The sequence below is a fragment of the Microcaecilia unicolor genome, chromosome 11 (assembly GCF_901765095.1).
Source record: "Microcaecilia unicolor chromosome 11, aMicUni1.1, whole genome shotgun sequence".
NCBI classification, from domain to species: Eukaryota; Metazoa; Chordata; class Amphibia; order Gymnophiona; family Siphonopidae; genus Microcaecilia; species Microcaecilia unicolor.
Genome location: NC_044041.1, coordinates 73,459,492 through 73,473,856, shown reverse-complemented (window position 1 = coordinate 73,473,856; position 14,365 = coordinate 73,459,492). Strand labels below are relative to the sequence as shown.

The following is a 14,365-nucleotide window of genomic DNA, read 5'->3' as shown; positions in this document are numbered from 1 at the left end:
TGCTCCTTCATCTTAAAGTCTCTAAAGCACACTATTATGTCCTTAGGCAGATTGGCTCGTGGAGAGCTGAATGCCCGGTGAGCTCTCTCAATGAGGATCGCGGTTGGTTCTATTGCTGTACCTCCAGCTGTTAGCAGATCACTCGTCAGCCTCTGTATAGTATCCTCACAGTCAATGTAGGCAGGGGACTCCGGCAGGCCACGAAACCGCAAATTGCATCTGCGACTACGGTTCTCCAGATCCTCTAACTTGTCGAGGACCTGCTGATGGGCTAGCTGGCTTTCCGTGGTTCGCTGATCTAAGGTCTCGAGTGCGTCTGACTGGGCATCAAGCCGATTTTCTGCCTCCTCCAGGCGAGAACCTAGCTCTCTTATTTCACCTTTGAGATCTGCCCCCATAGTCACCAGCTCACTTCGCATTGCCTTCAGGTCTGCCCGAATCCCCTGCAGCCATTTCTGCCACTCCGGACCCATTTCCTCCTCGGGCTCCTCCTGGTCTTTATTGGTGTGTGTTTCCCCTGAGGGTGCTGATTCTACAAGTTCCGCTGCCGCGATCGCCCGTTCCGGGCGGTTCAATGTTGCGGCCGCCATTTTGTTTTCTCCGCGCGCCAACGATGTAAATGCGAAGCGGGAGAAATTCACTCTCTCCGTCTCAGTCTGCATCGGGAGTTTAATCCCGCTGTGTTGCGCTCTCCTCTGCTCGCGTTTTGCTATAATTTCGCCGCTTGAAACAGGCTTTTTAGCTTGTAGATCTCCGCGGGTTATACGGAGCTCAGCTAGCATGCAGCCATGCCGTTTCGTGACGTCACTTCCTCCCCCTTTCGTCTTTGTTATCGCATGGGCGTGAGAATTCCAAATGCCCGAAATGGCAAAGAATGTCACAAGGAAGGGGCCACTTTCAACAGCAGCTATCAGAAAAGGCTTTGCTCCCTCAGCATAAAAAGACCTGAAGCAAGAGCGCTCTCACTCCATTGTTACTGAAGCGTTCTTACTGTTTTTTCCTGGTTCCCCACCAAACCGAATAATATTTGTTTCGGATGGACCATGGGGCTCAGCAGATAATAATATTCAAGTGGTGTACGGCTTCTTCTCCCTGTTTTGAGTCATGCCACCTATTGTTGACTTGTCATGCCTATAAGGTTTTGGGGTTTTTTGGGAGGAGGGTTGGGTTGTTATTGGGAAGCAGTGGTGTTCATTCCTATTAGAATGCTTTGTTTAGTTTATGATACCTGGGCAGGTTTGTGTGGGTAGAGGTTTCTAATTCTGAACGTTTAATTTTTGTCCTTTTGTAAGACTGCTTAGTCCGATATATTTTAGAAGTGTCTAATTTAACCTGTGTTACTTTAAATGTAAGAGGTTTGAATATCCCAGTCAAAAAAATGACATGTTTAAAGAGCTGATATGATTGAAAGTAGACACTCTTCATCCAGAAGACCCATTTAAAAGGCTGCAATGAGCATTTGGTGGCTCATAGGAAGTACCCCAAAGTCTTTTTTGCTTCTAATTGTTCGAAGAAGATGACTTGGGGGGGGGGGGGGGGGGTCTTGATAGTGCTCTCAGCAACTTATCCATGGCAGATTAAAAAAAAAAAAAAAAAAAGTGTCTCCGGATAATGATCACTGCTATTTGATGGTTAAATTGTTGTGTGTGTGTGTGGGGGGGGGGGGGGGGGTGGGTGCGTATTATAGCTAATCTAGCTGGGTTATATCAGGCTAATTTTCTCACACCCTCCCCCCCCAAGCTTAAGGAATTAATGGCTGAATCAGATCACTGGGAGGGCCTCACTGTTTCCTGGATAGGGCGGATTCAGCAGTTAAAATTTCTCTATTTATTTATGGCTCTCCCTCTTCCCCAATGTTTTTTTTAATCAACTAAACCCACAAAGTTTTTGCATATATTTGGAGGAGGTGCCCTCCTAGGGTGGGTCGGGCAATGTTATTTCAACCAAAACTTAGAGGAGTTTTGAACTGTATTTTAAAGCAGCACAATTGCAAATTGTGGCAGATTGGCTGCAGGGAAGTTTAAAGAAATGGCCTCGTTGGCAACAGGCATAGGTTGGCTCCAGTCCCTTATGGGCGGTCCCCTGGCTCCCGAAGAAAGATCTCCTACAAATAATTAGGGTGACTCCATTAGGAGTTAGTTATCCCCTACATATTTGGTGTCGGATACATGGGAAGTTTTTTCCCCAGAGAGGAGGTATCACTAACAGATGTGCAATTTGGTCCACAGCTTAGAGACCCAGTTTATAAACGATGGGCTTGCATACCCTTGGACAGAGGTGGGAGGAGGGCGAATTACAGACTTTCAGGATGAATATGGGGTAGTGTCAATAATGATGTTCCAGCATCGTCAGATTCGAGATTATATCCAGCATAAAGCTCAGGGACAGCTAAGTCTCAAAGAAACATTATTAGATAAGGCGTTGGGGGGGGGGGGGGGGGGGGGTGGAGTAAGGGTAGTATTACTCATTTATATTTATACTACTCCCCTATAGGGTTATGTTTCTAAATGGGAACAGGACCTGGGTGAGTTTTATACCATGGAGAAATGAGAAAAGAGTTTTCAATGCTTGTTCAAGGTTTCTATTGCTAACAATTTGGTTGAGAATGGTTTCAAGATATTTTACCGATGGTATTATACCCCAGTAAGATTTCAAAAGATGTTCCCCATGGCCTCGATGACCTGTTGGAGGAATTCCGGGGATTGAAAGCACCTGTTTTCATGGCTGGTGGACCTGCTATTTGGTTCAACCTTATTGGACTTCTGTTTTGGACACTTTGAAAAGTATACTGAATAAGCTGTATCCATAAGAGAAGAATGTTGCTTTCTTCATTTTAAACCTTCGGAAATCAAGGTTGAGCACTATTTACCACAGGTGCAAACAGTGGTTATTTTCCCACGTGAACAATGATAAACACTACACCCGCGGTAAATCGAATGCTTATCTTTCTACCGTTGTTTTACTGTGCAATCACGCTAACACCATCCTTCCTCCTGAACTCCCTGAGTGTAGTCCCCTACATTCCCATTCATGCAGGTGGAGGAGTCACTAGTACCCAAGCCTGAGTGGAGAAGGAGGTGGAAGTAGGAAGAGAAGGAAGAGGCCAGGTTCAGCACAGCAGCACTGGCTTCCTCGCCTGTCTTTGCGTCTGGGACTGGGTGCTACTAGCCTGCTTGCTTAATTGAGGTGATTGTCCTGGAAAAAGGCCTAAAACAGTGCAAGCAGCTGGTTGCGCGAGCCATCCAGGAGTGTGAGTGGTGACTGTTACTCTGCAGCGCACGCCCTTTTCCTTAGGGAGACAGAGTGGCAGCCAGTGATCACAGGATGCATAGATCTTTAATTTTACAAAGGTCTTTTTCAAGGTAAGAATATACAGCAGTTGGTTTAATCTACTTATGGCTGTATTTTTTCTAGGCATTACTTTAGGCAATGGAATAGTGCATGGTTTTACTTCCTGATTGTTTTATTCCAATATCCAGACGGGCCAGATAGCTTTATTTCAGTATCGCTGTCAGGTCTTTCAAGTTTGATTGCGAATATTCTTACTATTATGTATAACTCTCCACAGTATTGGAAGTCCACCCTTTCATTCTAATAGGAAATGTATTCTTTCAGCACATATTATGCGGTGGTGTTAACATTAAACACCCTGCATACTCTCGGTAGGTTTCATTTTAGTTCTCCTTTGTGACAATTTTTATCGCTCAGTTACATTGTACTTTTGTAAGCACCTTTAATTATCTGAGTGCCATACTTTCTATTTTAAGGATCAGGAGTCGTCCCCCCCCCCCCCCCCCCGACAGCATCGCTATCATTCCTCACACACCATAATTTAGTTTTATAATTCATATGCCCCTTTGGCACTGTTTCATAAGATTGCATATCAGAAGTAATCTGTTTACAGTGTTGCAGTGTTTGGAAAGAGTCATTGGATGTAAATAAAATCCTGTATGTTTTTCACAATCTATCCAAGAATTGCGGTGCTTTTTCTAAATGCCGCAGAGTCTTTACATTCATGACTTTCCACGTGGTGTATGAACGGAGCAAGATAGTTTTTGTTAACTATTTGAAGTATGTCTTTATTGGCAAAGTATCCACACTGTTTATTACATATGAATATATGTTTATTACATATGAATATATGCTTCAAATTTGCTGAATACAGGGGTGTTTCTTGTAAGTGGGGCAGGGAGGGAGTGTAGGGGAGGGGATGTTGTAAAGGGGAGGATGGAGGGAATATGGGGAATGTATCTTTTATTTTTGCTTTATAAATGACAGTTAAGAATATTGTTTGTTCATTTTTATACTGTAATAAAAAGATTTAAATATAAAATCAACGTTTTGAGTGGATGGAGACAAATTTTGTTCCCAAATCATACTCTATTGGCAACCTTATGAAACCTTGAGAGCTGTATCTCATCCAGCATGTTCATAAGGAGATTTTTTATGTAACAATCTGTTGGGAATTATGGGAATGTTCTGTTCTATAGAGTATATCTGTAACCTTTTCTTGCATGTCAATGAAACCTTTTTTGGAAGAAAGAAAAAAAAAAAACAGAAGTGGCTGATAAGCCAAAACCAATTACTGAGTAACTGTGGGGAAGGAAACAAAGATGATGATAATATATCAAAGAAATATCTAAAGTACATGACAGAACAGAGAACATATTAAAATTAAATGCGTATACGAGTAGGGTCCCAAGGCGTGGCTGCAATGTTGTACCACAACAAACTGAGGCTTCAGTTTCCTATCTGAGAGGCCCAAACACTAGAAAGGGAAAGGGGGGGCAGTTGCCCAGCCCTGCTGGTGCAAAAGCAGCACAGAAGGTTTAACCCTTTAGTGTCCAATGTTCCCATCAATCTGTTCCCATATGGCTTATTACGGGAACACTGGACACTAAAGGGTTTTAAACCCAAAGAAAAATGGTCCATCCAGTCCTCAGTGGAGGAGAAAGAGGGGTACATAAAAATTAGGAAATATGCAGAAGACGACTAATTGAAATCTGTATTAAGAACAAGATATTAATAATACTAAAAATAGTGACCGTCAATGCAAACTGTTCCCATCATTTATTTGTTACATTTGTAGCCCACATTTTCCCACCTATTTGCAGGTTCAATGTGGCTTATATAGTACCGTAAAAGCATTCGCCAATTCTGGTATGAACAAATACAGTAAATGTTGTGGTAGAATAAGGTTCGTGTGTACAGTCACATTAGGGAATTGTAGAGAGGAAGAGTTATTATATGTCCATTACGAGCTTTGGTTTCGTTGTGTTGCAGGGTACAGGCATTTAAGTTGGGTCGGTATGGTATGCCTTTTTCAACAGGTTAGTTTTTAATGATTTCTGGAAGTTTAGGTGATCTTAAGTTGTTTTCACGGCTTTTGATAATGCGTTCCATAGTTGTGTGCTTATGTAGGAAAAGCTGGATGCATAGGTTGATTTGTATTTGAGTCCTTTTAAGCTAGGGTAGTGGAGATTTAGGTATGTTCGTGTTGATGCTGTTGTGTTTCTGGTTGGTGTATTAAACATGCCCAGAAACTGTGTCCACACAACTGTGCCATGGTTAATGCTGTTCAGATTTAATTCCCTTCGTCCCCCTTACCTTTCTGTGCTCTTTTCTTGCAACATGCTTATCATCATCCTTCCAGAAGGCATCTTCCAGCTCCTGCTGCCGCTTGGCCTCAGCCACAGCTTTGGCCTCTGCCTTCCGTGCCCGGGCAGCAGCAGACTTTGTATTCTCCCCCTGGAACTTCTTGGGCATCCCTCAGGGTGTGCTGCAGCTGCAAGACATTAGGTCAACAGTTGTAATGAGAAGATAAAGCCTACAATCCCAGTTATGCTAGCTAAGGACAGGAGGCCCTCAGGCCTCAACAGACCTAACCTAAGCCCAAGCACCAGGCTGTCTCACAGCTGAGACTTTGGGAAGGTTATGGCAATTTATGCCTCTGTTTTAGGGCTGCAATGACCACTCACAGCTGAGGATCTCTGTCTGCTCAGCCTGAGAACGACAAAGGGCTCACAATGGAACTACACACCATATAAACCTTCCAAGGCCAGAAAACTGCAATAGAAATGCACCCAGAATTCAAGTGACAAATGCTGAAGATTCAGAAAATGGAGGAAATTGTAATGATTTCTTTTGTATTTTTCAGAGGCCCTGCAGATAACATCAAATTCATGCTTTTCTCACAATTAAACCACACTATGGTAGAACATAATAGCCATACTGGGTCAGACCCAACGGTCCATGCAGCCCAGTATCCTGCTTCCAACAGTGGCCAATCCAGGTATCTCTAAGAATAAAGCTACCTTGCTGGGGCCATGAGAGAAACAAGCATTACCTCGAACTCTGCTCATTTAAAACAACCGTTAACTCTGAGAACAGGGTACTGTGTTCCTGTCTCCAGGGACACAACATACCAGTGTTATATAATAAAGGGCAAGGCGTTTCCATCCTCTATTGTAGAACAATCCAGTGTGCTAGGATTGCCAACCAGCTTGCAATTTGCCCGACAGTTTGATCCAGTCTTGGGTTTACCCCTCTGTACGCAGGGACTCATAGTTCTGATTTTCTACATGCACTGTATTCTGTAAGAAAAGCAAGTCCCTGAATACAATGGGGTAAACTTTAGACCAATCGAGAGTCAGTGCCAACCCTACTCAAGGGGTTACATTTAAAATACTCCATTTGGTCCACAAGTCATATAGGGACAGTAGTACTCAAGTGTCTGCAGCATGACATGCTCCCTATTTGGCACCAAGACAAAATTTGTGAAATACTCAGTTCCCCACCCTTATCTGGCAGAAACTAGAACAGCAAAAATGATGGAGCATGATGGAATTTCTCTCATACGAGTAAAGGCTTAAAAAGTTAGAGCTCTTCAGCTTGGAGAACAGACGGTTGAGGGGGAATATGACAGAGGTCAACAAATTTCTGAGTGGAGTAGGAGGATCTGAATCAATTGCTTATTCTTTCAAAAAGTACAAAGATGAGGGAGACACTCCATGAGTTACATGGTAATACCTTTAAAACAAATAGGAGAAAATATTTTTTTTACTCAATGGGTTATTAGGCCTGTAATAAAGGCTGACAGGGGTCTATCCCATGAGCTCAGTGACAGTGCTATCAACTAGGTTCAGTTCCTGCTGCCTCGTATCTTCTGATCCTCGAATAGACCAAGGTTAGGGGTGCTAAAGAGAAAGCATGTGCACATAATCACAGTTATAGTGCAACAATGACACCTAGAGGCCAGGCTTAGGGTCTGTGCAAGCCAGCCAAGGACTGTAGCCAAAATGACTGGACTAAAGTAAGCTGACAGGGGATTTAAGACAAAGAAAAAAATTCTGGAATAGTTCTAAAAATCAAAGCTCCTGGTGTCCTAATACCAGTTGAACCGAAAATTCTGTGGATTAGGATTAAGAGTACTGTCAAGTAAAAAAAAAAAAAGAAAGAAAGCAAGCAGAAATGGCTCAAACTTCTGTACTGTGGGAGACTCCTGACCTCTAGGAACCAACAAGGACACAGGTCATGATCCTATTACAATTTTTATGTACTAAACACATCAGTGCCGGTTAAATTGCAAGCATTACATTTACACCTCAGATCTCTCAGCTTCTCCCTTCCTAGCTTACGTAACACAATGCAAGGTGTGTTCGAACTGATTTAGGGAATTTTTTCAGCCTCTATATACATCAGCAATTCCTGGAAATATATTCTAGCAACCAAAAATGTACATAGTCTAATCAAGCCTTCAATGACATTCAGGGTCTTGAGGATAAAAAGCTCCATCATTTAAGCATTAGACAGAAGGGGATGAAAATTTAAGGAATGGAGACTAACCAAAAGTGCTTTAGTCTGTTTTGGCCGAAACTGCCTGAAAACTTTTGGCCAAAACCAGCTGCAACTCATCACCTGTTTTGAAACTCTCAAGTCTGGTTGAGTGAATATGGTCCAGTGAGGACTGCTGGGGATTGTCAGAGCTTGCATTCTGCATACCTCTGCTAAAACCCTAACGAAAGACTGTATTTTTACCTCCAAGCAAAACAGCCTTCACACTCATGGACCGCAAATACTGAAAACAAATTAAAAGCTATGGTGATGTTAACACTGGCTGACTCTGCGCCATGCTCGGAGTGACACCTGATGTCATAACTCCACAGAGAGGCTAATTCCTAAGGAGCTTATCATCCCAAATTTAAAGACAAATTCCTGCTAAAATTTTGTATCAAAAGCATTTATTTGGAACACTATATTTACCAAGATCATAACTGCATTACTTGCAATTGCACTACAAAAAAAAAGGGGGGGGGGGTACAAACAGTAACCCACCCCACCCAGACTACCTCACAATCCCTGGTAGTCTAGTGGTGTAGTCAGGGCAGGAATGATACTCCAGTCACGGCAGTCATCTTGAGAGCAGAATCGGAATGGGGTAGGAGTAACTGGGGATCGCTCACACTCCAAATGCACTCAAAGGCCATCGAGATTGTAAGGTAAGCACAGGGAAAGCCAATGGGTATGGGTGGGGGGGAAGAGGGAGAGACAAACAGGATAAAGCACACATTTTTAGCTTCTACTAAAAATACATGGTCATTTTTGTACAAAAATTAAAATAACCTTCTGGCCAAAACCGGGCAGAAAAAGGATTCTGGGTAATTCTATTAAGGAAAGCAAAGAAGGAAAAGTAGGTTAAGCACAGCGAGAGAATAAGTGACCAGATGAGCTCCTGGAAGATTACATGACAAGAGTAATACAACATCTGTAATTTATCAGGCCTTTGTACTGTCTTCTCTTACTGCTTTTCCATAATAGACTTGTTCGCCACCCTTGTGACAGGCTTTGGATCCAGACCACATTCTCTAAAGCAGAAAAGCCAAAAGAGGCCAAGACCATTGGCCGTCAGACCACAAACTGTATCAATTCGATTACTGCTAAAAGACATTTTAAAGTAGCCTAGAGGAATTGGCCACAAGTCCCTTGTAGGCCTTGCTGGTGGAACCTAAACCCTGTTCTATAACTTTTTATCTTTATAGTCTGAGAGCATCAAACTTGCTCATGTAGTAAACAGAAAGGATGCCAGTGCAGCCTAGTACACTCAGCTCCTGGGGGATGGCGGGGGTCAGATATGTGTGTGATATCACTGGGCCCTCTTTTACCTAATTCTCAGCTGCCCCCCCCCCCCCCCAATATGCTGTTATTTCATGTGCTGTCCCGTTGTATTTTGCACGATCTAGATCAGGACACATTTGTTAGCTAGTTTGGTTACCAGTGCTTTGTAAATCTTCCTCCTTACTCTACTTGTCGCAGCTGGCAACGGCACCCAAGTCAAATAATCACCCTTGGATCAAACAGCAACAAAGACAGCAAGATATTTGACTGTGAATCAAGGATCTGGAACATCACTGAGTGGATAACATTGGTGCAGTTACTCCTTGCACCGTGGGCGTGGGGTTGTTAAAACTCTTCAGCTTGGAAAACCTAATGCATTATATGACCTAGATAGATAGTGAATGGCATGGTGGGTCACTGCTTGACTTCAGATGAAGTAACTCCTTGGTATTGTGAGGTGGCGATAAGGACTATTTGATTCATGGCTCAGGTGCCCTCCAAAATTGTGTGGTTTGTTGATTTAATAAAAGCTGCGACCTATGATTCCTCCAATCCTGAGTATAACTGGTTTATTGTATATGCTATAGTATGTGTATTGAGTCAAGTGGCACGGATGTGTGCATCCTGCCTAAAGGCATTTTAACTTAGAGAAATTGGCCACAGGTCTCTGGTAGGCCTTGATGGTGGCACCTAAACCCTATTCTATAACTTTTTTATCTTTATAATCTGAGAGCATCAAACTGTGCTCATGTAGCAAACGGCATGGATACTAGTACTGCTTGGAAGTCGAAGGCATACCCTCAGTTCCTGGTGGATAGAGGGGGGTCAGATATGTCTGGACACCCTCTGCCAGACTGCACACAAAAGAAACAAGTCCTCAAAGTCCAGACAGCACTCAGGAAAACAGCGAAGATGACTCAGAAATGAATGGACGATGCTTCATAAGAGTTTATGTGTTTAATATACAACAACCAAGACACGACACAGCTGTGTTTCGGCCAATGAGGGCTACCTCAGGAGCCTCCTGGATTGTTGGCAGTAAAATTCTCACGGATTAGACTGTATTATCCAATTAATGTCTGCCACCAAAGGGAAAAACAAAACAAAGCGTGTTATGCGCCCACCCACACAATTTCTTCCGTATGTCACAGTCGCTTTTCAAAACCAAACAGCAATAGCCTTTGGCAGCAGACATTACTTTAATTGGATAAGTCTAATCTTTTACTGCCAACACTCCAGGAGACTCCTGAGGCAGGCCTCACTGGCCGAAACACAGCTGTCTCAGTCTTGGTTGTTGTATATAATAAACTCATAGACTCTTTGAAGTATCGTCTATTCATTTCTGAGTCATCTTCGCTGTTTTCCAGAGTGCACACGCTGCTAAGTCCAGGTGCATGCTGGACACTGTAGTGCTAACACGAAACGGGAGACGCTAAAACCACAATGAACCAAGAAGGCTAATACTGCACGAATTATTAGCAGCTTAGACGCTGTTGAGCAGCCTCCAGTTTCCCAATACATATACATCAGTCACAGATCCCGGCCTTTATCCTTATCATTAGAATTACAGATAACCAGGTCCAGGGCGAGCTACTACCACCGCCAATACCAACCCAACCATCCCCCTCCTACCTCCTGCCCGGCGGCCGCCGCCAGCTCCAATGTCGCGCTGCTGATGACCTCACTGAGGCCTCGCTCTTTGCGCACAACCTCTCTTCTTTACGTAGGATGTAAAACGACGAGCCGGGCGGGCGGGTTGGCCGAGATAGGGAGGGACGCCCCGCACAAATATGGCGCCAGCTTCCTGAGCAATTTGACGGGCCCCGCACAGGAAGTTCAATTTTCTTGGAAACAGAGGACCCGAGGCCAGCATGGAGGGGGCCCCCAGCAGCAAGAGACATAAGGAGCTGGAGAACGCGGCTCTGCAGAGCAGCCTGAGCTCGGACGCTCTGGCGGAGGGTTCGGGCCTGACCCTGACCGATCACCTTAACAAGCGGCTCCTTCTGTCCTTCCAGGAGAAGCTCAACCAGGCCCAGGGCGACTTTCTGAACCGCATCCAGCAGCTGCAGAGCCAGCAAGAACCGCACGAAGAGGAAGACTCCAATAGGGTGCAGGAGGACTGGTGAGAAGAGTCTTGCACTCTGAATAAGGGCGTGGGAGAAAGAGAGCCCAACACTCTTCCCCCATCCTGTAGTCCACCACTTCCCGAACTTTTAGCCAAGATGCCACCATTTTAACACTTAAAAATCCACGTGACCCCAGATGAAGAAGAAGATTAAACCAAAATAGTGGATCTCCATGCCCTTCCCCTTACTCATCCACTTCTTTCTCAAAATCTCACTCTCCAACTCACGAAGACAGCAGTAGTAGGAGCAATACTAACAGCAGTCATCACAGGGCATTGCATGTCAGTCTGCATTCACATACGCTGATGTATGGGTTTCCAGTCTAACAAGAAGCCCACATAGGAGGAGGGGGCAGACCTGATTCAACAGGCCCCATACTGTTACAACTGGGAATACATTTACATAGTAGGATGAGAAGGAGGAGGAACAGCCCTGTTTCTGTGAGGCCATCCGCTAATGATGTGATTTGATTTGAGGTCCTAGGAATAGTACCCATTTGGAGAATTGCCCCCAGAGAAATCATATAGGTGTCAGTCAGTCCCAAGCAATTACTCTGTGAATCACCTGGAGAGAGAGAAGATCCTCAAGTACAAAGAAAATGGGGAGACATTTTTGTATCTTTCTGCCACATTGATTTAGGTATCATAGGTTTGATCAAAAAGAATTTCCAAGCACACCTGGATAGGCAGCCTATACATGTTACATCTTACAAACTCCAGAGGGAAGCTTTCTTTGGTGTGGCATAAGTTCTATAGTGAGCATTAACAGTAAATTTGAGAGACTGAGCTCATACCCCACATGCCATGGCTTAAAAGTGAGGTTCATTCCTGTCATGTTATGCACAAACCTAACCCATTTGGAGAAGTTGCCCTGAAAGAAGAACTCAGATGCAAGAGGAGTGGTGAAGAGAGCCCAGGCCTTAAACAAGATGGCAGGTGAGGAGAGGGCTCTACAACTCAGCCCACCCTGTGGGACACCAACAGGATGCCAGAGTGGTGGAAAGAAACCATGCAACCCCACTCACTGTATGAGAGAGGAAGTCTCCACTCCAACAGGATGTCAGAGGAGTGGTAGAATGATCCCTACATTCCTCCCCAAATATCATACTCAGCATACCCGGTTTAGGATTGAGGTTTACAATTGTCCTGCTATGTGCAAAATTAACTCTTTTGGAGACATTATTCTTGAGAGGAGTACAGTACTTAGTAAGGAAGGGAAGGGAGTGCATCCTTCATGCTGTCAGGGGAGAATGCAAACGATGTAGGATGGTTAATGGGGGCTCACAAGGAGCTAATCCCAGCGAGACACCTGGCTGCTTCAGGAAGAGAGATACAGTCTGGAAGACATGCAAAAGGCTGTTTAGATTTTGCAGAACTGAATATGTGTATTAGAATGGGATAAAATCTTACACAACATAGGACAAAACCCAGCTTACCAATATCTGACAAGTGGACATTCCATCAGCATGCAGGAGAACCTGTGAAGCTAGTCATACAGAATTGCCAAACCTGTCAAACCTCATTGATAGGGACCAACAGGAAGCATGTGAGAAAAAAAAATAGAGAAGCAATATGACAATATCAAACAGTATTACATGCAAAGCAGGAAGTAATAAAAATAAACGGTCTCCAATAGGGTCACTTGAGAGTAGGCATAAATTGATCTGAAAACAAACTCATTTATTGAGACCAGGAAGTGGGAAAAAACAACCTTGATGAGTCAATAATAAACTTCATGTATCATTCAATGACTGGTGAAAAATGCAGAAGGATAGCACCAGTCAGCCTCCTATACTAACTAGCATAGTAGTGCAGGTGACATTCTGAGGTATATTGGAATTAGCTTTGAATGGAAGGTGTAAATCACAATTTATCTCATAACAAGGAGTGACTCCCATCAGGCCATGGGAGGATTCCCTGGAATGTGGACATACCAGCTGACATACTAGAGTGAAACTCCAGCGGGGAGCGAAAGGGCTGAACCTTCATATCCAGCTTCAGCAAACCTTCACTTTCATAGGTGGAGGAAAGAGGAGCAAAGTTGATGTAACTAGGGATGGTTACAAAAAGCAAACCACCTTAGTCAGACTGAAGTGGATTATAGAGCATTTGTTAACCAGTGACCAACTCAGTGCACATGTTTGTAAAACCTGAGATACGAACAGATTATCAAACTTTCCAGGGAAAGGAGAAAGGAACATATTTTTAAGAAACCTGGAGCCAAAAAGTGCATTTTCCCCATTATTCTTCCTAGGGTAACTTCATGCCTAGAGTGATCAGTGAAGTACAATGACCACAGAGCACTGTGAGGCCACATATCTGTAGACACATTTCTTGACATACAGCAGAGCATGCAACACCCTGGAGACCAAGAAATTTATTCTCTCAAAATCATCTGTTGCAGCAGAATTAAAGTTTAGCAGTATGATACATTCTCATTAAAGAACACTTCTTAAGCTTTCTGATCCAGTTCCTCTGTAGAATCACTTGAATGTTGCAGAAAGAAACCAAAATGGTGTTTGTAATGAGTAACTTGAGCAGCTCTGAGCAGTATTGCAGCTTGGTAGTGTGTAAGATGTGTACTACCTCAAGGACTCTGTGACTTTTACTGGTGTAGAAGCAACTTCTTGAATGCTGTAAATGAGATTCTTAGTAATAAGATGCTGTATAACGTGTATCTTGAGAATCTGAGGGCCTCTTCTCCAACCTATGCAAGGCATGTTAATGTAGCGTCTGAGAGTGTGAGTGTGCATTAGTTTTAAAATAAACTGAAAAAAAAATCACAACGATTTTTTTTGTAGCATGCATTATTTACAAATTGCAAGCATGAAAAACAAAACCTATTAAAATGGAAAAAATAAAGTTGTGAATGAAACAAAAACTGCCAGGGGAAAAAAAAAACCTCAATGGAAAATGTCCAGAGTGCAAATACCTAACTGAAGGAGTCTTTTACAAAGGCGCAGTAGAGTTTTTAGCATGTGCTAAATTCTAGAGAGGCCTGAAGGAATATATGGGCGTCTCTAGTGTTTAGCTCAGGCTTATTTTTAGCACATGCTAAAAACGCTAGGTGCCTTTCTAAAAGGACCTCCAAGGGATCGCTGTATGTATTTCTGAAGCATTCAGAAA

General features: G+C 43.5%; 1 protein-coding gene across 1 annotated transcript in view; it reads right to left on the bottom strand.

Annotated features, from left to right (window-relative positions):
* CCDC124 (coiled-coil domain containing 124) overlaps positions 1 to 14,084 on the bottom strand; it is a 52,591-nt gene extending 38,507 nt beyond the window's left edge. Inside the window, exons 1-2 of the mRNA XM_030217478.1 lie at positions 10,747 to 14,084; positions 5,608 to 5,785 (exon numbers count right to left, since the gene is read on the bottom strand). Coding sequence (XP_030073338.1) covers positions 5,608 to 5,766 — 159 coding nt within the window. The 5' untranslated portion in view covers positions 5,767 to 5,785; positions 10,747 to 14,084. The remainder of the gene's footprint in view (positions 1 to 5,607; positions 5,786 to 10,746) is intronic.
* Positions 14,085 to 14,365: the final 281 nt, after the last annotated feature.